Source organism: Epinephelus fuscoguttatus, linkage group LG18 (assembly GCF_011397635.1).
Source record: "Epinephelus fuscoguttatus linkage group LG18, E.fuscoguttatus.final_Chr_v1".
Classification (NCBI taxonomy): domain Eukaryota; kingdom Metazoa; phylum Chordata; class Actinopteri; order Perciformes; family Serranidae; genus Epinephelus; species Epinephelus fuscoguttatus.
In genome coordinates, this window is record NC_064769.1 from 5,001,806 (window position 1) to 5,029,132 (window position 27,327).

The 27,327-nt window shown below is 40.3% G+C and overlaps 1 protein-coding gene across 1 annotated transcript in view; it reads right to left on the bottom strand.

The window, feature by feature from the left end:
• Nucleotides 1-23,686, bottom strand: part of LOC125905827 (stromelysin-3-like) — a 41,858-nt gene extending 18,172 nt beyond the window's left edge. Inside the window, exons 1-3 of the mRNA XM_049604077.1 lie at nt 23,336-23,686; nt 11,738-12,021; nt 4,684-4,827 (exon numbers count right to left, since the gene is read on the bottom strand). Coding sequence (XP_049460034.1) covers nt 4,684-4,827; nt 11,738-12,021; nt 23,336-23,443 — 536 coding nt within the window. The 5' untranslated portion in view covers nt 23,444-23,686. The remainder of the gene's footprint in view (nt 1-4,683; nt 4,828-11,737; nt 12,022-23,335) is intronic.
• Between the last annotated feature and the right edge of the window lie 3,641 nt (nt 23,687-27,327).

Here is a 27,327-nt window from a genome sequence, read left to right on the forward strand (position 1 = left end):
TTTTTGGCTGTGTACGCCTCCACAGTCCCATCTTTTCCAGTTGCATGTCCCTCACACAGATCTGGTTGATCCGACACTATAAAAAATAAATAAAATTTGTTTCGCAAGTGCAGTAATCTTGCTAGAAACTACTGAATGACATATATGTAATAATTAGTAAATGTGTTCTGGGGACTTGCCTGTCACAACATCAGAGGTCTGTTGTGATCTTGAGGGTGAAGCGGGGGGAGCCTCGAAGCCTTTTGCCACCCCCCGTCACTTATGTCCTGAAGCATCGCCAGAGCTTGTTCGACATTCATCCATTTTCTCTGGTTCATAATTAGGCTACACGATGCAAATCTCTCTCTTTTCCTCTTTTCTGTCTGTCTGTTTTTTTCTGTCTATCTGTCTGTCAAAACTAGCTTGCATTTCGCACGTTTTGGGGGGCGTGGCAGCAGTTACAGTAGCCTATACAGCGGCTACAGTATAGAGCGGTTACAGTATACAGCGGTTTCTGTGGGGGGTAAAAATGACCCCTTGGCGGTTCTAGTGTTAATAAATAGTAATAGACATTTTATCACAAATTCCCCTTGCGTCAAATCTTGTGAACTATTGCTTCCATGAATTGGTTTAGACAGACAGCGACAGATCAATGAGGTGAAGCTGTGCTGCATGCAGCAGACAGAGCGTGTGCAGAGCGTTATACAGTCCCAACGTCAAAATAATAATTGTAGAGGAACAGCCTCTTTGGACTTCCCTTGAACTAGTATTATCAATGAATAGACCCACGGAACCCCCGGGGGTCAGATGCTTAGGACTCACCCCTGTATTACCCCCGACTGGACAAAAACTTCTTTCAGCCATCCTTAGGCCAAAAGGAGGTAAAAAGTCACTTGGGATCCCTCAAGTTTCGGATGCCATCTTAAAGTATCCATCCTTGGGCCAAAACGCGGTAATGAACGACCCACTAGTTGTCGTGAGACATTGCTTCTTTTCACAGCCACATCCTGACCATTCACATTGCCCCGGGGAAATCACGCCCTCCACTCTCTTACCAAATGTTTCTGTGTGACAAACTTGAAATGTCTGTTGGAAGTGACATTATACATTATATCCATGTTATATATTTGGAGTTAAAATATAGTTGGGTTTATTAATCAACTTGTTTTCATGAATATGTGCTTCCTCATTTTGTTTTTCATCATATGTTGCAACTATAGGTTAGTCTAGAGTGTGTGTATTTGAATTAGGGTATACTGTACTTTGCCGATACACGTGGTATAATAATTGTATTGTAGTCATTTTAATTGGATGTTAAGAACTGATTTTGACCATAATGAGAAGAGTATGTGCCTATCGCGTGTAACATGTCAAAGTATATGATCTCGTATAATAAAAAGCATTAAGTTTTGTTTGAAATAAAGTAGTGGGTCTGTTTTACAACTAAGAAGAAAAACATGTGCACTCTGGTGCGTTCTCTCTCTTGTATTTCCACTCTCTTGTTCTTTTGTACTCTTGTACTCTTTGTTCTTTTTTTTCTTTTTGACTATTCTCTTATTTCTTCTTTTTCGTATCTAATCTATTTATGTTTTAGGTATGCTTTTATACTCTCACCATCAAAGTTATTTTAAACTTTTAAGTTTTGCTTATCCAGTTTTCTTTTATCTCCAGTGTTCTCAGCATTTTTATGCTCGTTAATAATAACTTTGATAACAATATTGAACGGTCAACGATATTGTTTTCACCAATATTATAAGCGAGTAATTATAACAAAGTAGACAAGTGCCCTTTTCGACCTGACTCTTCACCCAAAGATTCATCAGACCCAGCAGCTGCCAGCCACTTGTCACAGTGGTTCTTGTGCCAAACCCAAAGGCTTTCTGCAGCGTAAGGGAACCAACGTTGGGGTACCCACAGGACTTCACAGGCTCAACCGCTCCCCCCACCACAGTGAGCCAGCCGGTTTCATTCTGCTGGAAGGTCTGGGAGTTGCAAAGTGAAAGTTCGGGGGCCCCAGGAGAAACATCTGCATGATGCCCTACTAAGTATGGAGGCAACGAACTCCCCTCACAGGTGACCTGCTGGGCAGTGGTAAGAGCTGATGTCGAATAGGAGATTTAATTATCTTAATCTTAATTTAGGATTCCTTATATAAATATTTTGCACATCCCTGTGTTGTGCCGTACAAGGATTGCTAACAAAGGCCTACACTTTATCCATAAACTTTTGGGCCTACATGTAACAATCAAAGCCTGAGACCACATGTTGGCACCCAAAAGAACAAAGAAATCAGTCAACCCCCTTTCTCTGTGTGAATCAGCTGATTCAACCCCCAACACAGCACCCCAGCTGACCAGCAGAGGTCCCTTGAAATACACAGCTCCCATTAGGTGAAATCCGCCATGGCCAACCCCGCGCCGATGACGTCACGCCGGGGTATATCATCACAAAGCGTACCTGAGGGAAACACTTCTGGCTGTGATCCTCATAGCCAATAGAAGTACCCACAACTGTTCCTAAAGCTTAGCAACTCGTCCCACGTGACGAACGCTTTAGAAAGCATTATTACTGTGCACAGTTAGACGCGTTTTAGGCCTACGGATTTCCCTCGCTGGTTGAGCTGATCTCCTCTCCTCTCCCTCACTCTGTGCGCCGAGGAACACAGAGTAGCCCGGTACAAGACCACGGATTGACCCTCTCACCCGGATGCCCGCGGATGCGAAGTTTGGTAGATGACAAGGACTGCCTGCTTCAAGAAGAAGGACAAGGACCCCCTTCTTTCCCCGAGTGATTCCCCGCTACGAGCCGGAATTAACTCGCCTCGCCAGAGACTTGCCCCCTCGCCGAGGACCCGTTAGCCGCTGTGAGCCGCTAACCACTTCACCTCTGCCGCAACAAAGAACGCACAAGGAACGACCGACACATCACTCCACCTTCTGCAACAGTAAGAGGCTTTAGCTCTGGGCAGATATTAGTTAGTGTGTGTTTTCTTTTTGTAAGGGCTTGTTGATACGGACCGCCGCGTCCGATTTTGGCTGCATTGATATTGTAAAAATATTGCCTGTGTTGCTGCTGTCTGTTATTCTTCTGCCCGTTTGTGTCTGCTTGTAATACGTAGTGATCCGACCTCTTCGGACCGCTATTGTGTCGCCCTGCACACGGGATTGATCAGTACTTCGGCTGTGTTGGTTCAATGTCCAGATTCACGCCGCTCACCAGCTGAGCCGAGCGCATCTCTGCGTAACCCAGACGGGTTACTGCAAGTCAATACCGCCTGCGTGACCACACTTCTGAGTGCTTCCCTTTCTCTCTTCCTCTCTTCCACTAACCTACACTTGGAGCCGAGCAATTTGAACTTCCCTCTCTACCGGCTCCCCTCCTTTTTTGAGTCGCGCGCTTTCTTGGCGAGCCGCCATTGCGTGACGTAGCTTGCAGCGTCACAGCTGCCATCTTGCTACGCTCACACGCCTCTCTCTCTCTCACACACCCACTCGGCACGGTGGTGTGGTGGTTAGCACTCTCGCCTCACAGCAAGAGGGTTGCCGGTTTGATCCCGGGCGTGGGCCCTCTGTGTGGAGTTTGCATGTTCTCCCCGTGTCAGCGTGGGTTCTCTCCGGGCACTCCGGCTTCCTCCCACAGTCCAAAGACATGCAGATTGGGGACTAGGTTAATTGGTAACTCTAAATTGTCCGTAGGTGTGAATGTGAGTGTGAATGGTTGTTTGTCTCTATGTGTCAGCCCTGCGATAGTCTGGCGACCTGTCCAGTGTGTACTCTGCCTCTCGCCCGATGTAGCTGGGATAGGCTCCAGCCCCCCCCCCGCGACCCTCAAGAGGATGAAGCGGTTAGAAGATGAAAACTTAGGGGCGTCACCAGCCAGCCCCATATACTCAACGTCGTCGTGGGGGATCTCATTAGAGCTACAAGCCCGGCCAGGTGATGACAGGACCTGTCACGGGTCGGTCAGGGCTCTACCACGGGCCAAACGGAAATCTGAAGTGGCTGCATCTGTACATACATACATACATACATACAGACCCTGTTTATTGCAGAAACCACAACCGTTTCTAATTGGGCGTCTGAAACAACACTTCATCTCCAAAGGTTGTGCTCCATGCAGAATCTCCTGATGCTCATTATGGAACACCGTGTGGACCCTACACACTGCAAAATGTCACCGACTTCTTCGTGTCTTGCCACTCTCAAAAAGTTCGCAGATCAGGTCCACATAAGGCTGGAGTGCGGCCATAGGCTACAAGTAGTTGAGAATGGAGCGCTCCTCTGCGGAGTTCAAAAGTTCCTCCCCAGATCTCCCAGCATTCCCTGAATTTATCCAAATATCACAATAACGAAACTGAGAAATTAAAAACTTCATTTTCACGTTCTTCTGTTTTAATTTTAAAACAAAAACGTTGAAAACGCAACCTTTCTCTTACAGTGATGATAATTATAGGCATTGTCCCTGCTGAAACAAATACATAGGCTATTAGAAATATGACCCTTTTTAAAATTCTAATACTAAATTCCCTTTATTCTACATTTTCTCTGATGTAACTTGTCTTCCAACACCAGTCTTTTTCTGTACATATCATAAATAAAGAGACTGTTGTGGATTTCACGTGTTAATTGCTACTGGTGATATAAAATATATTATTTTTTTAATTTAAGGTGATGTAAGTGTTTCTTGCTGGTGGACCTCTCTTACCTGCTAAAGTCAATAATGATGTCAGCTTTCTCAGTGGTGACCTCTCTGAACGTCAGAGGAGTCACTGCACTCCATACACCGAATGCCTCCAGGAAGACACGCCTCACTTTGCCCTCACTCATCTGCCAGGGGAAACGCACAATCCTTGGACACACATACACATACAAAGACACACACAGACACACCAATGCGCTGTATTAGGAGCATTCATAAATATACATATTGTATCTTAAGACCTTAAACAGCAGACGTATAAAAAAAACATCTTAAAAGGCCAGAACATCTGTTGTAGTATCTAGAACATTTTTATTGCAAGACCAACGGGTTTCGGAGATGCGTTAAAGCTTTGACCTGTTCTTTGTCATGAGTATTTTCACACAAATCGTGAATATTACACGACAAAATACCTGTTTTCACCAAATTAGGTCAATTTTTCTGAGCTTTCACACCGCAAATAAAGGCATCAACCAAAATCACGCTGTGCAGAGCAGACATCACCTCACAACATCTCGACAATGGCAGACCTGTTGATGGTTTATCTTCTTAAACTGCAAATTTTATGTCTCCTTTCAACACTGACAAATGGAGTGCTTATCAGATCCACTCCCTCTGTTCTTACCTTTCACAGCAAAAGCCCTAAACATATACATTGCATAATTGTTTACCAGAGGTAACACTAATTCACTCAGCGCATATAGCTCGGGGGAAACTCAGTAAAATAGCTTACAGTAGCTTGGGCTACACAAAATTTTAGTTCAAACATACTGCCAGACGCTGCTCTGGGTCATTCTGAAGAATCAGCAGGCATCAATCTATTTGAATATTTTGCTGAACAAGTCTTGCAACTCTTGCAGTTTTGCCATTGTAATGAAAAAACAAAGAGACTGACAAGGTGTCTACGTATTCTCTTCCTCTTTTCAACAGCTCTTATAACTACGACAACCACACACTAAAAGTCAGCCGTTAACAGTTAACTCATTAAACTGAAACATCAACGCCTTCGGCTTTAAGTCACCAGCTAACAGGGTCACTCAATAATCTGAAACATCTACGCCTTCGGCTTTTAGTCACCAGCTAACAGAGTCACTCAATAAACCGATACATCAATTCATTCAGCTAAAATTCACCAGTAAACTGGGTCCCTCGTTAAAATAAAACATCAATGTATTCGGCTAAAAGTAACCAATTAATAGGGTCACTTTTTAATCCAAATTATCAATGCATTCGGCTAATAGTCACCAATCAACAGGGTCACTCATTTAACCAATACATCAACATATTCAGCTAAGTCACCAGTTAACAGAGTCACTCATTAAACCAAAACACTGGCATTAATTGTTTAGATGCCAGATATTTGCAGGCAAGTATTTCACATTTTCAGGATGTTTATTTGTCAGGCCCTCAGTGTATAAAGGCCTTTGTTTGGATTTACTAATTTGTCTGGCAGTGCCAGACTACATTATGTGGAACATGCTATTCCTTTATTAGGTCTTTATCCAAAACAGAACAACAGCAGCAAACCACTACACAAAACATGTAGCCTGTGCTGAAAACGACGACGACGATCAACAAAGTGAGAATATGCATACTCAGCAGTCATTCAGTGTTGATCCTGTGATATGGTTCGAGAATTGGCTCTTTCTTATTGTTCAGCTGGGCGGACGAGCTCAAACATGACTAACAGGATGTAATATGAACTGCTTTACCTCCGGCAAGTACCACCGACAATGTTCGGGACTCCCCTTACACCAAACAGATGGTAAACTGTGTGTGCTGCTGTGTAAGGAATATGCTTGTGTCAAAAATGAAAAGACAGTACAGTTTACCCGCACTGCCCTGATATGGTGCATACACTCCAAAAGATCCCTGGGTTGTTTCAGTAGATGCTCGTGGATACATGGATACAAAACTGGTGCAGGTGATGTCGTGTTAAGCTCTACCCACACAATACAAAACAAAATTGCTAGTAGTAATCAGTCAGAGGCACTGAAAGCTGGAATGGAAATGAGGTCTCTACAGAGATGCTCTGTAGCTATGCTAGCGGAACAGCATGACACTTTGAAATCCCATTGTTTCATTTATCACTAGCCATGACAACAAGGTATTGTTTTCACTCTATGTGTGTGTGTGTGTGTGTGTGTGTGTGTGTGTGCACGCGCGCGCGTGCGTGCTTGCGTGCATGTCATCATGGCAAAATGTGGTCCTGGAGACACCTTTTGTAGCATGAACTACCACAGAATGGTTATGAGTACTTTACCAGGTGTTGATCTGTCTGTCTGTCTGTCTGTCTGTCTGTGGAAAGGTTTTGTAACCACAATAGCATCACAACCAGGCAATATCAAGTCATGAAATTTACAGATCAAAATTAATTTCAAAGATTGGTGTGGGGGCAGAAGTAGGGAGTATGTCTTGCCTCTCCTACTTTACACCCATGGCCCATTCTCTCTGGTTGTTTATTCAATCAATCAATTTTATTTATAAGCCCAATATCACAAATCACAATTTGCCTCACAGGGCTTTACAGTATATGACATCCCTCTGTCCTTTGGACCCTCGCAGTGGATAAGGAAAAACTCCCCCCTCCAAAAAAAATGGTAGAAACCTCAGGAAGAGCAACTGAGGAGGGATCACTCTTCCAGAACGGACAGACGAGCAATAGGTGTCGTACATCACAATACCAAAATTTCACTTTCTCCAATACTTAATCAAGAAATACCTGCAAAACCAAAACCACTACCATCAGCCTGAACTGTACTTTGTGTTTATTGCTTATTAATACATGGTCACACATTTACACCCTAAACTAATACCTTGAACATCGTAAATACAATGTTATCATTGTCAGTGTCATTGCTAGAGGCACTGCTGCACCCAACCACAGCCTCATTGGCATGATTCTTCTCATGTGATTCTTCTTTTTAGGTAACTGTAGATTTATTTGGTATCAAAAGTTTTATTTATAATATCTCAACATGACATTGTCTGTTTTTCGTGACTTATTTAATGAAAAAATTATTTAAACTTGCACTCTTCGGCCACTTAGGGGCAGTGGAATGAGCTGTAAACATAACACTAAAATACTATCACCTTGTGCCCAAACCATAGGCTGTATAATAAAGATGGACGTCATGACAACTCCAAAAAATGAAGCCAAAACATCTCAATCACCCCTTGGTGATGTCATAAAGCCCTACCCCTCCATGTTAACAGATGGGACCTGGGCCAAACTAAAAGACCAAAGAACACATCAAATAAATAATAATCATGCTGATGTATGTTCTGGTAAGTTTGGCTTGGTTAGATATTTGATGCTATAAAAAAGGAGGTTTGACTTTATTATTGACAGCTTTTTGTGCCAATTGGTGTGCTCTTATCAATGGTGCTACTCACAGTTGGTCTGATGGGTGTTTCAGTTAAATCAAATTCAGTTCAGTTCAGTTCAATTCAATTCAATAGAACTTTTCTGATCCCAAGGGACATTCTTGTGATAGATAATGCTTCAAATTACAGTAACACTAAATACAGTAACAACAATTAACATTCACAACCAGAACAACCAGTGGGTTCCCCGGGTCAAGGTCACTCACTGGGCCCAGTTTTAAAAACAATAGAGTATTAAATATCTGGCAAAATATTCAAATATACAAGAAAAGAAGTGTTTTCAAGGAGCAAAGCAAAAACAGCGCCTAATAGAGTAACAGCTAGGAGTAAGATAAGTACAAGAGTTACTAAAAATGAACTAAAATGGTTGGAAAAAGCAGACTGCGCCTGATAATCAATGTAATATTGTATATGATATAAAAATGAGAGGAAAAATCATGCACATTGTTTTGAGAAAATGATATTGCACTACAGCAGGAATTCCACATCGCGGAGATCGGTATGGCGCAGACTCTGGTTCCAAATGACGTCACCAGCCCAAGATGGCGGCAGCCACCCCTGGGATATTTTTGCTTCATCTTAGTACATTGGCAGGAAGTGGAGCCAAGTTGTCCGTCTTTATGTACAATCTATGTGCCAAACACGTTAGCAAACAGTTATCTATTTATACATCCAGTAGACATGGAGCATTCATTTGGAGTTGGGTTTCTGGTTAAATTTTAAGACCAATACTCACTCTTCTATTTGCTCTGTTTTACTCTAAACCAACTCCTGAAAAAATATGTCTCTCTTACTCTGCTAAATACTCTGCTGTATTCGCCAGCTAGTCTAACTGTGTCTGTGTGCTGTTTCCTGCTGGACTGTTTATCGGAACTTTTTCACTGGAAACAGCTGAATGCTGTTGCTGGAACAACATGATGAGAATGCTGAGACAGACTGACCCACAACATTACCGATGGGATGTAAAACTAAAACCATGAGCTGAAAGACGCTAAATGCTCCATAGAGTTGATGAGGGAAGAGGATGTCCAGTGACTACCAGCAACCCCTTTCAAATAACACCTAGTCATTTGATTTATTGTTAGTATAAGAATACAGATTAAAGCAGCTTTTAGTGGTTTAGATTGGATTTCTTATTTTAAAATCAGGAAACACCTGAGTCATTCTTTCAAAAGGAGTCACTGTGAGTGGTTGTGTCTTAGTTTATTCTAGCTTGCTAGTTGCACGTCACAAAGTTTATCCTCAAGTAGGTACTTCTTTTCCTGGTACTGGCGAAGAAAAACACAGGAGTTTCCTGTTGTCCTTGAATCTTTACTGCCTATTTTGGAATGCTCTCTCAAACAGATACTCTACATGCTGGGTTACACTAGTGAAACCTACAGAGCACAAGCTGTTTGTCATCCTGTCAGAGTGTTTTTACAAACAGCACAAGGGTCTCTCGAATGTAGCCACAGTCTGTTAACACAAGAACATATACACCCACACAAACAGAGCATTGCAGGATGACGCAGTGCTGTCACACTGACCACGCTAGTAAACACATCAATAACAGGGTGTCTACAATAATACTTATTTATTCATTCATTTTAATTGCAGGATGATGCCACAATTTATGAAGTTGATGGTAACTCTGCCTATTTTGTTGATTTGACAAATTGAATCTACAAACAATGTAAACCACAAGCCTTTGTGTGAAGCTACAACGTAAACACATTTTCCTGTAAATGATCATTAGCTATCCCCATCTCCCTCTCATCCTAGTTTCAGACATAAGGTTCACAGCAAACTAAAGACATGAGCTTTGTTTCGTTCCATCAAGTGCTCTCAGATATAATGTATTTGTTTTTCTGGAGGTGATGAGTCAGACCTCTAGAGGCTGAGGTGAACAGAGCTGTTTGTCTTGGCATTTAAAATAAACTTAATTTAAATTTACAATTTATATTGGAAACTGGTAATACAAACAGTTCCAATGATTACATAAACCTAATTTTAAATCTTAATTAAAAGATACCTATATTGATATTGCTGACTTTGAAAAACCTGATATATTGTTTTTTACACAAACACATAACGATGTCATCAGGCTTAGACGGTATCACGGTTTTACAGTCTACCAGGATATTAAGTAATCCCGACGGTATAATTTTCTATACTGTCAAAAACACAGGTGCTCCTCTTTCTGTTTAAGTCATTGTATGTAATGCATAGCACGCCCCACCCGAGGTCAGTCTCCGCTCTCTACTAGTAGAGCAGGCCGCGGAGCTAAAAGACACCGCGAGTAATGGAGGAATAACGCCCGGGCCACACAGGCTGCGTGAGCAGAACATGTGTGTCGTAGAACTTCTTGTTTGTTTGTATGTTGTATTGTCGGCGCACAGGACTGTAAACAGCCAGCCAGCAATGACCAAGAGAGACTGTGGGGAGAAAAGCATGTCTTCTACATCTGACTCAGTGAATCAAGGCTTTATTTGGACCAAACCAGAGTTAGTGATTGTTGGAACAGTGGACTAACTAACTGAATGAGTAAGAGGAATAACCAAGATGGTTTGGGTGAGTTTTATTTTATTTATTTTGAGTATGAATGAAGTGTGAGTTAATAAGACAAAGAGAAATGAGAATTCAAAAGGTGTAGAGTTGTATTTCTCTGTTTAATAAGGAAAAATAGCTGTAAGAATATTACTTTTCTTAACACTGTGAGTTTGTGCTGTGTACTTTTGGTTTAAAAAGGTTCAAGCTTTTTTTTTTTTTTTTTTTTTAATTGCAACCAAAATACATACTGAGCTGATTTTACGGTGTAAAAATCAACTTATCAGTGTTCCCTGATTGACAAACTGTGTAATGATGACACTGACAAACTGACCTAAAACCTAGTTTGGCATTTCTGTACTGCAGTTGTTTATCTTTATTATCTGCCAACATCTGTGTGATTAGGGTTGGGTACTAAACTCTGGTGTCAATATGGCACTGGTTCCTTTATGACCGATACCTACCAGACCAAATCATAATGCAGATTTTAGTGTCTCATTTCAGTACCAGACTGTGTGAGCAGCGAGGAAAAGAGTGAGCATATGTGTGCCAGTGACGGTGACAGTGAGGCTGCAGCAACCAGAGCAGAGAGTATGAAGTTAAACAAAGCACTGCAGTGTGTAAACAGTTTAGGCTATTTATCGTGAATAGATGCTGCAACACCTCAAGACCCAAGCCAAATTCCTGTGTCTTGCTTACCACCTGTTGATTAAAGTGACGGGAGTTAGCCCCGAAGTTAGCAAGCTATGTTAGCCTCTCAATGGGACCTGACCAGGTTCTTGTAAGTTGAAGTGTTAAGGTGGACCAGCTTTTCTGATTGTAGTGACAATCTCAACCACTCCTTAGAAGATAATGGATAATGCTGTTTTGAAAGCATTTTTTTAGAACTGGTATCGAAAAAACCCAAAGATACCCAGCCCTATACATGATACAAAGATATATCTACAATAAGCTAATAGCAGTTGATATATCAAGCTGATTTATTGCTAGCTCCAGCAGAGAGACTTTTTTTCTAATACATAATCTTTATTGATTTTATATCCATCAAAACATCTCGCAATTCATTCATGATTAAAAGACAGTGACAAAAGCAGAGGTAAACAACTGAACAAACAAATGTACACAACATAATACTTGTGTTTCTTACTTGTAAGTGAGGTCAGTCTTCTCCCAGCGCCCTCCAAACAGTGCAAATCGCTTCCTGCGCTGCTGTCCACTCAGGCCTCCCTTCTTCTTCTTCAGGTTATAATACGACAGGCCAACATGCGTTAAGGTGGGATAGTCTGGGACTCCACAGCGAGGACGCTTCCAGAACTCTGTGTCATTTTTGGATGCTAGTACAGGCTTGAAATGGTACTCTTTGTTGAGTGTGTCCTGTTCATGTCTTCCCCTCTTCTTCAGACCAACATGACCGCTGCTGTGAGGCCATCCCTGCAAACACAGTCACTGTAGTTATGTTCCAACTGAGCATTACAATGTCCATTTTACAATTTTTTATGCTGGTGATACCATTTTGTATGTCATCAGCTCTACTGAAGACCAGATTCCTCTCTGCTTTTGATGACATCGTGACCTCTCTTGTTTATTTAGATTCAGAATCAGCTTTATTATTTATTTATTTATTAAACTTCAATTAATAGCCCAGGCTATTATTTGCTTGTAACACTGAAATCAACAGGCTTATATTTGGGGAAGGCATGTATAAGGGACAGGCTATAAATTTCTTTCACACAAAACTGTTGCTCAGCAAAGATGAGAAATACAATAAAATTAATTATTTACACTAATATGAATATTACTCGTGTAAAAATTAGGCTTCAGAGAGAGAGAGAGCACACCAGAGAGAGAGACTTACGGCACATGAGGATTACAGCACCTGGCACACCGACACAACACCACTTTATACTGTTAAAACAATTTTCACAATTTGGATTCATATTTATGAAATACCCTTTTGATTCTTTTGATCTTAGGACCCTTACAGACTTGAGGAATATGTATAACTTACAGGGTGATCAAGGAATTGACCCATAATTTGAGGTAATCAACAACCTGCCGTTATACATACAAAGAACTTAAAAAAATTAACTGCTTGGGAACCAGACCAGGTGTCCAATTGATTAGCCACACCGGGCTAGTAAATAGGACTGGACATTTAATTTAATTAAACTTTTAATTGAAGTTTTACAGTACACAGAAGTAGACATACAGGGGGTGCATTACTGCTTTGCTGACATCGTCATTAACAGGCAGTTTGCTCAGTGTGTGACGTGCATTTGTAGATAAAACCTAGGCCTGTATTATTTAAGGTTCATTGGTATGGTGTTGTATTTCTCTGTAATGTAGCACAGTGCTAACAATGTTGCTTGCACTATTTTTTCTTGGACCTTGAACTCAAACCATTGTGTTGCCCCACCCAAAGGATAACATTTAATAATCAAATATTACTGTAAACATGCAGGTGACTAGTTGACTAATGGCCCTAAATGCTGACTGGGACTAGGAAAATTCTTAGTCAGGGACAGTCCTATTAATTATGATATAATATTAGAATTATATAATAGAATTAGAAGTTTGTTACATTTATCTATTTCTTATGATTTATTAATTAACCTTGCTATCGAAGTTTAGATACTTAACGTCCTTAATTTGTCTTGCCACAGTACTGCTCCCATTTCTCCCGTGGATTTCCCTGTGTCCCCTACTTGTCTTGTGTTCTCCATGTCCCCAGTTTGTCTGTGTGTATGTATGTGTGTTTGAGTCTTGTTATTGTCCTGCTGCAACCCTGAATCCAGTCTACCAACACACCTGCTTCCAAGAGCGCATTACCTCCCCGGCTCACCACACAGCTACAATTAGCTTATCAGCCCACAGTATATCAACCATACGTCTCCACTGAGTTTGAGACATTTTAAAAGAGGTCTACCTTTGTGACACTGAAAATGCCTTGAGCTTTACATACATCACTAACCACTTATCTGGCTTCATGGTGCAACCCTCAGATAACAAGATAGATTAGTTTTAAAAGTTACGTGTTGATATTAATGAGATTTAAAGGTCCAGTGTGTAAGATTTAGGGGGATTTCGTGGAATCTAGTGGTGAGGATTGCTACCTGCAACCAGTTGAAACTTCCTCTGGTTAGAATTCCTTCATTGTTCATTGTTCAGGAGGTTTTTCCCATGAGCCAAATTATCCACAGAGGTCTCTTCCTCTCCAGAACAAACAGACCAGGTGAATAAAAACTGGTAAAAAAAATAAAATAAAATTAATAAAGCAGTTTTGTGTTACAACTCAGTGATTCTCCTACATCGCTTGGCTTGTCAGAGACGGCGTATTAACCTAGCACCTGCTCTTGTGTGCTCACCTTTCTTCTCTGATAACGTAAGATCCAGATATTGTGGAGGTTTATACATGGAGCCAAATTGTTTGTAGAGGTCTCCTCCTCTTTAAGACAAACAGACCAGGTGATTTAAACTGGTAAAACAAAAAAAAAAAAACCTGAATAAAGCAGTTCAGCAAAAAAAAGTGTTTTTCTGACACTGCTCATCGTGGTGTGGCTTCTAACATGAAAACACAAAATATGCCCTATCTAGACCCAGTGTTGGGTTTGTCCATTCTGGGCTACTGTAGAAACATGGCAGTGCAACATGGCGATCTCCATGGACCAGGACCTGTTAAGTAGATATAAACGTCTCATTCTAAGGTAACGAAAACACAACGGTTCTAATTTTCAGGTGATTATACACTAATGAAAACCTACTTATTATATTATATTCCATTTCTGTCAACATACTGCCTTAAATCCTACACACTGGACCTTTATTAAAAAAAATCTTACTACTGTAAAAATGTAAAAAGAAATGAGGCAAGAAACAAGTTGAAAAGTCTTCTAGAGTTAACTCAACTTTAGGGATAGCTAGTTGTGTCATGTTCTACTAAGTAACAATTTAACACTGCATTCCTTTAAAAGGAGCGGTGAGTCCCTGGACTCAGGTTACTTTACATTAAAAATGATCCCAGTTAGTTCCATGCAGTGAGGTGTACAGTAGGGTTGCAGCAATATACCAGTTTTAAGGTATAACATGACGGTTATCATACCGTGTACATTTTGCTTATCTACAATATTAGAAAAAAATGCAACTGGATGGATAACCTCCCCTTTATTTTAGTTCTTTTCAAAGGGGATACTGTTTACACTTACTTCCATTAACAAAATGGTTTCAAGTTTCAATTATAGTGATAAAATGTTTGTTCAACCAAAAATGACTCCTCCATTTTCATTCCTTTAAGGGTTATTCTGACTGATAATATTATAAATTCTGTAACATCTTGATACCATGAAACTACGATATTTTCTAAGACAGTTATCGTACCATGGACATCTCATACTGTTACAACCCTAATATACAGATATTAAATTAAATTTTGAAATAAAATTAAAAAAGACACAGAGCTCTGGTATCTAATCAGGAATCTGCCAATAGTGACACATTTAAATTGTCAGTCCAAAACTTCAGCTCACAGGTAGTGACTTGCTGATACACTTTAGTTTCTGTTTGCTGATTTGACTGTTTAAGCCACAAAGGTTGCTGTCCAATTAGCCTGTGGTTGTTGGTGCATTTCAGGTTCAGAGTTGCTGAGTAGCTTATTTTAAAGACAATAAGCCGGAGCGATTTATGCACTACTGTGGCTGAGATCTAGCATGCGGGTGGAAATTACTGGATGAGAACGTCATAGGGCTGTTGCTTCCTTGTCTTGTATTACTACTTTGCACATCTTTGAGATATATGTCTATTTGTTTTTTAATATTTCCTAAGGTCAACAAGAAACAGACACATATGGCAAACATATTATATCATCAGATTCATGAGTTGTTTAATAATGGGGTACTCATCATTTTCTCTACCAAAACATGGGCATTTTTACTACAAGTCATTCTGAAAAGCATGTTTGTACATTTTTAATCTGATATCAGACCACCTACAGTTTCAGTGCTTTAAGCTACTGTAATAAAGTACTTGTCAGAATTAACTTATGATGTATGAATATACACTGGAAAAGTCCCAACAACCACTAATTTGTCAGCTAAGACAAAACACCTGTGCTATTTGTCATGTGAAACTAATGGTGAAACAAACAGGATTATTTTGACTTCACAGACAAAAAGTCAGTTTAATCTTTAAGTCATGTAACTTCAATCATGTACGCAAGTCCCCTCAGCCCAGTGTAGAGTGTAGTCTAATTTATTGATTGGTTGTCCTTTATGATTGCAAAGCAAACATTGGTAAGAAGAATGTCATGCTTAAACAAAGCTTCAAAGTGCTCTAATGTAAAAGGATTATGGACTGGTATTTGTTCCAGTACTCAACAGTCAAAACCCACAGTGGACCTGAGTCACCCTCAAAAACAGCAGTCTCTGGAATGAACTCAGGTGTGCCATCTGGACCAAATCCAGTCATTTATTATGCTGTCAGGAGTAGAGAGGAGTGGTTTACTGCTTTACGATGGGTAATTAATGGGTCACATTTAAAATGGCAAGTTCAGTTCCCACAGCAGTCAGTATATATATGCCTTATAAAAGTCCAAACATACATTTATTTATCTTTCTATCCATATAAATATATACATTCTCTACACCCAAAAATGTCTATTCAGGTTTAATGATATGCCTTTCCCATGCATTAAAATGCATCTCATGTGTTCAGTTTGTTTTGAAATGTGTATACTTTTTAAAACTGTTAAGAGTTCAATTAATGTTAAAAGGGCACTGCACTGACTTTACATATGAAGTTCACTTTACTTGAGGAAACAGTTAACGTCCTCTGTGGCTCTGGAGCAAGCTTTTCAGAGTTTGAAAAAGTAACTCCGATGATGTCACAGCAATGTAATCAGGGTTATTTTGGTCGGGCTTGAAACTATGGATGTTTAAGGTGAGAACAGGATACAGGACAGGATCTTAAGGCCAAGACGGGGGGAGGAAAGTGTTCAGTTTGGGGATCTCAGAATTACATTCTTGCTCTTTGCAGATGATGTGGTTCTGTTGGCTTTGTCACACCGTGACTTCTGGCATGAACTGGGGTGGTTTGCAGCTTTGTGAAGAGTCAGTACCTCCAAGTCTAAGGCCATGGTTCTCTGCCGGGAGAGAGTTACTGCCCCAAGTGAAGTATCTCAGGGTCTTGTTTACCAGTGAGGGTAAAATGGAGCATGGAATGGATAGGCAGTTTGCGCTAGACTATGGCAGTGAAGGGGGAGCTCAGCTGGAAGGCAAAGCTTTTGATTTACCGGTCCATCTACGTCTCACTCTTACTTATGATCATGAGCATTGGGTAGTGACCAAAAGAATGACATTGTGAATACAAGTGGCCGAAATGAGTTTGGCTTGGCTCAGCCTTAGAGGTAGGGTGAGACATCTGGAAGAAACGAGTTGAGGAGATTTAGAAATCTGATGAGGATGCCTCCTGGGCACTTCTCGTTAGAGGTTTTCCGGGCACATCCAACTAGTGGATGTGGGGCCCTGGGGCAGACCCAGAATACACTGGAGGGATTATGCATCTTATCTGTTTTTGGAAAGCCTTTGGATCCCTCAGGAGGAGCTGGAAAGTGTTGCTGGAGAGAAGGACTTCTGGATGACTCCTGCCCCCTTGACCTAGCTTCGGAAAATGGATGGAAATTTAAATGGGATCCAGAATTGGAGACGGGGCCCTGTTCATTCATAAAAAAGTTGCTTGGTGGCACACAAAGCCAAAAAAAGTTTGACCTCCCAGATACAGAATAACTCCACTAACTTCCACATCATCGGGCCCCTAGAGCAAGCACTCCAGAGACTTTGTTGGACAAGCTAGCTACTTGCAGATTAGCCTCCAAAAACTTTAATGGGGAGAAAATGATTTAATTGTGTGGCACTTCTGGTCTTTTGAATTGTTATGGGATAAAATCCTGATAGTGGAATGAGTTATTATGTGTGGGTTGTGACCAGGGATGTCAACAGTTAACTGTTAATTGATTAACCCCTGAGAATATATTTTTTGACCAGTTACATGTTGGTCTATAGGCTAATTTTGCTGCTCTTCAGGTTACTGCACTGCACACTGCATCTTGGTCTGATAGGAGCCAGGTAGCGGCGCTGCTCATTTGGCAATTATCACTACTAATGCCATCCCAACCCCACAGCGCTGTTATGGAAATATTGTGCCCACTCTCCAGTCTCTCCCAAGAAGAATTTTGTGGCTCAAAATTAAGTTAGTAACTTACCAGGGCAACCTGGGGAGGCACCAGAGGGTGGGAACAATGTTTTGTTCTGTGTTACAGGACAGCATTAGTTATAATTACAGAAAAAGATGCGCTGCTAACTAGCTAACTGTAGCTCCCACTTGAACTGGGTGGTGTGCAGTGCAGAGTGTCCAAGAGGCCAGTGAAGACCAGAGGGTGGGTTAACGTCCGTCTGTCAGCAAAGCCAACAGAAGATAAAATAAAAGGCAAGACACTTACATCACAAAACATTAAAATTTTACCAACTCTAAATGGATAGCACTTTGAAATGCAATGCTAAAGCTCACTGAGGCAATGGTGTGCCATACTAAAAGGGAAGGCCTCTTGTATTTCACATCTTTTTTTTTTTTCATCAGTTCAGCGGTTAGTTACAGATTAATGGGTGTCTGCCTATCAAAAGCAAAATTAACAGAAATGGTCATGTTGTTTGCGCAACAGTCCTAAACCCAAAGATATTCGGTTAACTGTTATTTATGACAAAGAAAAGCAGCAAATTACTCTGAGAGGTGGCATTCAGGGCATTTATGCTTGATGGAAAACTGAAATGATTAATTGACTGAATTCATGCTGGTTTTCTACAATGGCTGCACAACATACATAATTATGGATGCAGGTTTAAAGAGGTTTTAACCACTTCAACAAAGCCACAGGCCTAGCTGAGCTGACAGGCAGCTCAATTTACAGTGAGTGACAGAACTAAGACAAGTTTGTGGGCAAGAAGCAAGTTTTCATTTTAAGAAGCATAAACACAAAGTCACATGTCATTGAAATAAAGCTTTGTGTACTGTATGCTGGGGGAATCCTTGGGATGGAGCTAACATGTCACCACAGGACACCGTGGCTGCTGCATCTTGCCAAAACTGACGTGCCCAAATTAAGTGCTGAGCCCATCTACAGAGGGGAGCATTGTTGCTCTATCTAATAGGTGGCATCTGTTACAAACATGCAAATACAACGTGAGTGGGCAAGTATGCACATGCATGTGACTGAAAACTGTGCACTACACACCAACACACACAAATCTATTCTTAAAACTGCTGCAGAGCTACATCACACACAGTGAGCAGATGTCTGGAAATTCCCTGTTCAGTCATGACATCAGGTCATCTGCAGTATACAGGGAGTAAGCTATCAAAGGTTTTCAAGGATGCTGATCTGATATTATTGGGAATGACTAACTTTACGACTTGCAATTACAAAAAACCCTGAGCAGAATCTGATTTGGCTCCCTAAATCCCCACACTACAAATGTGATAAGATCTACTCCACAGAGTAAATAAAAAGTAGTCCAAACCTGAGATAAATGATGTGCACCTCAGATGAAATCTGTTAAGGGTAAACATTAAACCACAAAAAGTCCCAGATATCAGCAGACATTCTGTGTTTTGCAAACAAATGAACTGATTATGCCAAGTCGAGGGAATGTTTGTGGTATAGAATAAATGGAGATGACAGACTGATCCTCCACTGTAAACATCACTCACTGAACATCTTCAGTTAGTAGGCTCCATCATGTTGGTGAAGATTCTCAGTCATCTTGGTCATTGTAATTCTAATTGTATATCGTAGGCAACTGGACTTGCTTGAGTTTCTTGAAGACATTTTAGCAGTCATCCAAGAGGCTTCTTCAGTTCAGTTCAGTTCAGTTCAGAACTGAGAAAGCCTGTTGGATGAGAGGTGAAACATCTTTAAGAAACTCAAGCAAGTCCAGTTGCCAACAATATGACACTTAGAAAGGCTCTATCATAGTTTTTTTTTTTATTTTTCTTTAGAGATTTCGACATAAAATACACTTGTGAGAGCTACTGCTGACATTTTACTATGTAAAAATACTTAATTACAAAGAGTAGGTCCTGCATTAAAATCTTCCTCTAAGAGCAGCATTTGCAGCAATTTGTTATTACAAATACAATTTCTGGAATTTATTTCAGCAGAAATAAGCCTGTTTACAGCCTGGTCCAAAAAACAGGTTTGGTTTCTATAGCCAATTTCAACATTCATGACAACTGTACAGAGGCAAATTTTTATATAACTCATCCTTTTACATTTTATTAGGGCTTAAAGTTATGCAAAATTAAGGGCATGCCACTTTGAGTGACAGGCCGTCTGTCAATAGCGTCCTCGGCTTCTCAGTCAGATCCACTCCTCACTCCTCTACAGCTCCACCCTCTCACCCAATATGGTCACTTCTGGCTCTGACGCCAAGCTCAAGGCTTCAAAACCTAAGTCCAAAAACAAATGGTGCCACACTATCTACGTCCATTATTTTTACAGTTCATACGCAGCGCACACATATATTATTTTGTCCATTCAACAGTCCAAAACCCAAAAATACTCAGTTTGCAATGGTATAAAGCAGAAAAAAATGAAAATTTTTACATTCTAGATGGACTGCATTTATATAGCCCTTTTCTAGTCTTAGCAACCATTCAAAGCGCTTTTCAACACAAGCCAGCATTCACTCATTCACACACACATTCATACACTGCTGGCCAAGGCTTCCATACAAGGTGCCACTTGCTCATCATATATACATTCCACAACCAGAAACCATTACCAGAACCATCCGGAAACATGGACAATTACAAAGCAGCAGCCAACAAAGCAAGAAGATGCAGGAAAATGACTAAATTACAGTGCACAAGTTAAAAGGGTTTATGACAAATCACATCACAAGCATCAACATGTGACAAAAATAAAAATAAAAAAACATAATAATAAATATTAATAATAAATAAATTATTGATTGACTGCTGTAAAGCTAATATAGTCTAGACAGCTAATATAACCCTTCAAGTTAAAGTTAAAATTGACTAGCAATTAAAGCTGTAAAATATAGGAAACAGAGTAAGAAGTATAATATTTTCGTCTGAAATGTAGTGGAGTAGCAGTAGCAAAAAATAGAAAAACGCAAGTAAAGTACTTCACAGTTGTAGGGGAGACTGGTTGTAACAAAGGGAAGGTTGCAACAGCACCACTTTCACAAAGAAGGGACTACCTAAGAGTCATGTAATACATTTATTGTATGACCACTTCCATCCTGGCCTTGCATGTGAAATTTTATAGCTGTGTGAATAAGTGTACAGATTTTACAACCCAAACACTGATTTTCAAGTATGAAAGTAATCTTTAGTACTGATTAAAAATTAAAATGATAGAACTTGCATTCGATTAGAGAGTAGTCTCTTGGGTGTAATGTGAGGCATTTCATCTTTGTTCATTTCAAACATGCTGCTACAGCTTGGTAAACACTGGCTGACAGCCGGTGAGAAAGACTGACTGGGGTTTGCTTGCACATACACTAAAATCTGCATGGGATGAGGTGAGGCAGAGAAAAACAGTAAGTTATGTCCTCAAAGTATACTTTATCTGCTCTTCTGAAGCTGAGCAGGTACTGTAAGAAACAACAACAAAACCTCAGGGAAAGAGGATCAAACTTTTTTGATGTTTCTGCAAACCACAGCAAGGTTACATTTGTATGATATGATATAGTGGATATGTTGAAACTTATTAATGTTTCAACAATGCTGTGGTGAACATGTGGTTAGGTTTAAGCACAAAAACCACTTGGTTATAGTTAGGAAAAGATCATGTTTTGGCTAAAAATACCTGGTTTTGGGGGAACAATCCCTGGTGGAAACAAAGCAATGTGTCAATAAAAAAACAATTGCTTTCCGTGGCACTATCCCTGGTGAGAAAACAGCGACAGGTTGCTAAAACACCCATGTTCAGTAGCTAAAAAGCCGCTGGGAACACAGCGATGACTTACTAAATCACAACCAACGCTGTTGTTTGTTGGTCTCAGTGGTTTGCCATGGTCTGCAGCTTGGCAGGCTTCTTGTCTGGGTGACACACTTATCCACCATCCACTCCACCTCCAGACAACAAAGTCAGCTCATGTGCTACATCACTTACGAAACATTGATATGAAACGTACAAATGTAACATGTTTGTGGTTTGCACAAAGGTAGAGTGGCAACATTTCTTCTGGTAACTGGGCTTGACAGGCACAGATTTGCAAGTTACTTTGTAACTTAGTAGGAATTGGTTATTAGTTTATGCATCAGCTTTTAATGTGTATTTTTTGTAACTGTGTAATTTTTAATTCTTGTTACAACTTATCCCAGGTTATGTTACATCTTACCCCCGTAGACAGGCAGGTTTTAAACAGCAGAACCCCCTGTATTTGATATCCATTGATGAAGTCTTTGATATAGTTATAGATATAAGTTGGAAACATTGCTATTTGTAGAAGGCAAATAAGGATAACCTAAGCTACTTTGTGTCAAAACTTGAGAGCTCTAATACAAAAAAAAATGTAGGTGTGGGACAAAAGGTGTTACAACTATCCCTGGTCTCCCCTACATAAGTACTTCAGTAAATGTACTTAGTTACCTTCCACCACTAAGAGCTGAGTGTTTAGATGAATGCATTCATGTATGGCAAACTAGAAAAATGAATAGAAATCAATCACTGTCAATCAAACAGTGGTTTGATGCACACACACATCATGCAGTTAAAGCTTCACTGCATTTTAGGAAAGTTATTCTGATTTGGCGACTAAAATCAAGAATTATATCATGAGTAGCAAAGTTTTACACTGTTGTAGTGTCGTCCTGTTTGGCAAGGCTGCTTCTTTTCTGCAGACACTCAGTATAATGAACAAACAAAAGCTTCATGTTGTTGCTCAGTCTCTGGGTTTCTGTTTGCCTGGTGTGTGACTCTCTCTAAGTAGCTATCTGCTCTCCTCTCCTGTTTCTCTGAGTCAGCAAACAAGCAGAGTTTTTCAACCACCCCCAGTTGCCAGATGACTTGCCTCTGCCTGTTTAATCTGACTCTCTCACTCAGACTGTTGACAGACTATCGGAAAGCAGACCTGACTGCAACAAGTATCCTATTTGGGCATACAGTACAATTTCATGCATAATGCTTTGGGAGTTTTTTGTTTGTTTGTTTGTTTGTTTGTTTTCCTGCAAGAAAAGGAAGGTTTGATTCTGAAACAACACCTCCAATAAATAAAATACAGTAATTCATCCACAAATAAAGTGGAAATGTATTACAACTTCAGGACCTGTGAGATTCCCAGGGTTAATAACGATTTCAGCTGTCAGATATGTCATGTTAGAATATCTTGAAGAACAAAAGCATTTACAGTGGCCAACCTCTTTAAACGAAAAGTTCACCTATGAAACTTACACAGGAGTTTGCAGCTCTTTTTTATACAAATTATGCAGAATATAAGTTGGAACACAGTTTTACTTGATTTTTAGCTACTTGTGGTTCGAAAAGTTTTATGAAAAACAGCTTTACCGTCCCTAAGTTACATGAAATACATTCACTCATATGTAATTCTTTGTCTAACTCCACACAGCATCCTCGTGTGCCCCTACTGCTGAGCATTGTGTGATCTCTCACTTTTTCCCCATTCATAAAGCTTTTTTACTACACCTCTTTACCACTGCGTATTTGACTCACCTGTAGCTGCTTGTAAGAGTTGACGGTCCGGTCGTGTACCGGCAGAGAATAGACGCAGAGGAGAAGTTGCAAAGGCAAGATGCCGCAAAACACTACAGTCCGCATCATGTTCAGCCACAGACACAGTCTGGCACAGACACAGTGTGTGCAGAGCAGACAGGGGCAGAGGTTTGATGACAACTGCCGCTGACGAAGACGCTTTGTAGTGGAATGAATAACGGCTGAGTATTTCTTCTTCAGCTCCCAAGTGCTCAACACGTGATTTAACCCCTTTCACTCCAGTTGCACGAGGACTAGCACCAATGCAAATTAAAATCTGTGTCTTCCAAAGCAGATAACACAGCCTATAAGGACAGGAACTGAATTTAAAATAAAGGAGCTGTCGAGATGCCTTTGAGGTGCTGCTCTACATACTTTAAAGTAGCTACAGTGTGTCTTCTTTTTAGCTGTTGTAGTTATATGATAGGGGAGACCAGGGACAGTTGTAACGTTTTTTTGTTCAGATGTCATTACTGAAAAACCCCTTGAACTATTATAAAATTATATGTAGGTAACTTGTATCTGTGTTCTACTTGCTGACAGTCATCAATTGTCTCTACAAGCAACTTCAAGCTGAAAACACAGTGGCAGCCCCGCAGCACAGCGTCAAGTGCCGCCCCCCAAGCACACACTGGACAGGTCACGCTGCAGCTCGGCAACAGACAACCTCACAAAGTTATTATTACTTTTAAATAAAAGATCCACCTCTGCATTAGCTCGAAATCATGTTTGGGAATTCCCTAATTAACCTTGAATTCTCACCTGAGGAGCCTACCTCCAGAGCTACGACTCACAAGGAAATATCTTTTTGGCCATTGTCTTTATAATGACAAGATTGTAGGTCATTTAGCTCACAATATTTCTCAACCTCAGCAATGAGTGTCTCCTCATACATTCTTAGTCACACACGAGACACAGCAACAGCCACAGAGTTCTCTTTATGCAGCCATAGTGAGGAGTTGAGCTGCTGTAGGAGCAGAGAAAAAGACCTACAGGAGCTGGTTTGTACAAGCAGAGAGTGAGTGGGGAAAAATTGCATTTAATTGCAGGGGTGGCGAGGCTGGAAATAGGACAGTGCCATGTGTGTCGTGAAGGATGCATCATCTTTTACAGCAAACCAAATCTATCTGTGGGTACAAATAAAGTAACCCTACCATACCTCACTACAGAGCACATGCAGTTTCATGTTACTGTCTCATTTCTGGTAGGTGCAGTTGCAAAGTGATTGTCAGACCTTACACTGGTCCAGTGGGCCTTGGGCTCCTCCTGGTGCAGGACAATGCCTGGCCTCATGTGGCCAGTGTGTAGGCACTTCCTGGATGACGAAGGTATTGATGCCATTGACTGACCTCTCGTTCCCTTGGCCTAAATACAACTGAGCACCTATGGAATGTTATGTATTGGTGCATCCGACATTGCCAAGAACCACCACAGACTGCCCAGAAGCTCACTGATGTCCTGATCCAGGGCTGAGAGGAGATCCCCCAGGATACCATCTGCCAACTCTGCCAAAAAATTGACGATCCAAATAAAATATGTCAATATCCATACACATGATGAAGGAAAATCCTCATTTGGGTAGCTGTGTTCAATCAGTGTTCTGAAGCTCAATTCTGAGGCTGTTCTGTAAATAGTTTCTTAATAAATAATGAATATAGCAACTTTAATTAAATCATATCAACTACAGAATTAAAGTAACAACTTCAACTTCACAAGACGCCCCTGTGATAGTGAGGTGTTATTATCCATTAGGCTATGTAGCTCATCCAATATTTTATAATATTGACATTTCTCCCATAATGTTACTGGTCAGATGTAATGTGGTTTAAATGTGCAGTTTTGATTGCAGCCTAAATAGTTTTAGGAATATTTCATCAATTTTCCCCTCAGAATCCTTTATTGTGTAGGGGCAGGACAACATGCACACCAATTGGCAGACACTAATATGTTAACTACTGCATTAACTTGCAAGCAAACAACTGCTTTCATGCTAATCTTAAATCATTCATGCACGTATAACCCAGCCCCCTCTGGTAGACTGATAAACTTCAGCAGCCTAAAACTAGCTGTTGCCTCCTCTGAACATGGCCAAATTAACCTTTTGTGGGATCCTTGGGCAAAAATTTGCTGTTTGGCTCCTGTTGTCATTAAGTTCTCATTAAGAATGGCTTACACAGCACACTGTAAGTGGCAGCTTCATTATATTCTGCAAAGAGACACAGACACCAACCATTACTCCCACACTAAAATACTACCTGGTAACAGGCTGCTCATGCGTCAGCTAGTTTGTGTCATGAAACAACTTTATTTGGGAAAAATCCACCAGGTGAGCACGAACTATAATGATATGAAAGGGCACCTTGAGCTTGACCACCAAAAACAGGTTGCTCTCCCCGCTACCACCAGACAGCACATGATCAGCAACTCATTAGCGGAAAAAAAGCACACCAAATCAAAAAATTAAAGACCTGTGAAATGGAAATGATGTTTCATTTTCTGAAATAGACCCATTTTACAAATGCACACAAACTGTAAGCAATTACTGTTAATTTACAGCCAATCTCCAACACTAAAATACTGTACTGGTGTAAAACAGTTTGGCACTGTAAATAGCAATGCATTATGGGCTGCTCTACTTAAAGCAACAGGACCTAAACAGTATACTGTTGTTTTAAATGACAGGACACCGCAGTATTTTTTGGAAACTGGGTGTTGTATGGAGAATTTGGAGCACGGTCAGAAGTTTGATAAAATAATAGTCTTTTCATTCTAAAATAGGCTTTTAGTTTTACAGTCAATTTTACTTTTAGAAAAGTAGACAGAAATAATTTGCCATCAACTCCTGAAGGACACCAGAAACTGGAAAGCAGTTTGGAAAGCAGTTTTTCCAGAGGAGGACACACAGTTCGGAGGACATGCGCTACACATCAACAAGTCCTACCTCACCAACATCGATCAGGTCTTGCATCTATAGAGGTAGACAGTAATTAAAGTCTTATTTTCTTTGCAGTATCTTTTTTATATCTCCAAAAATGTTTGATTCCAAACTGATGCTCATCAGGCTGTCAGGCTGGTTTTAATGTAATTTATCAGTGAGATAAAGATTTGAATAGCTCAAACAGTTAGCCTATATTTTTTGGCGTTTTTTGTTGATTTCTTTTGGTAACGTTCTGCATCTGAGGAACAACATTCTGGCTGATACATACTGACATACTGACAATGGAATTTTTTACTTTCAACAACTGCCCAAAAAAATCAAGTATCCATGAGGCTCTAACTTCAGGTGTTGTCATGTATGGTAAGAGTTAGGGGAAGTCTCTGACAAGCCAAATTTCAGAATTTTAGTTTACTACCATATTTCAGAGCAGACACTATTTGACTGTTTTTGTTTGCGTCTCAAAATCTCATGGGCTCATTTCTCTGGGTTGTCCAACAGGACGGTAGCGGAATTCATGTTGTCACTGCCTTTTTAAATAAACATATTAATTTTGATCTCTTTTAAGTTTTTATTGCTTATTACACATAATAGTTATAGAAATACATATGTTAGGCAGATGTCTGTAGCCCACAGAATAATGAAGTTCTTATGTTAATTGCATTGAAGACTGATATTTTAGATAATCTTTAAACTGCTAAGTTAAGTTATTGTAATATCATCTGTGCCTGTCTACAGTAAACTGTTAGGATTTTAAGTAACACCCTAAACAGAATGTTGCTGTATATCCAAATAATCACAGGTATATGCTTCATTTAATTTTTACAGTAATAGACTGTGAAAACATTGAACAGTATGGATACTGTAAAATTACATTATTTTGCTGGCATCTGTGCTGGCAGATGGGAGCACCATCAGCAGAGCTGCAGGTCTTTGCAGGTCCATTTTGGTGCAGAAGGAGCTGAGTTGGAAGGGGGAGCTCTCAATTTACAGGTCCATCTATGTTCTGACCCTCACC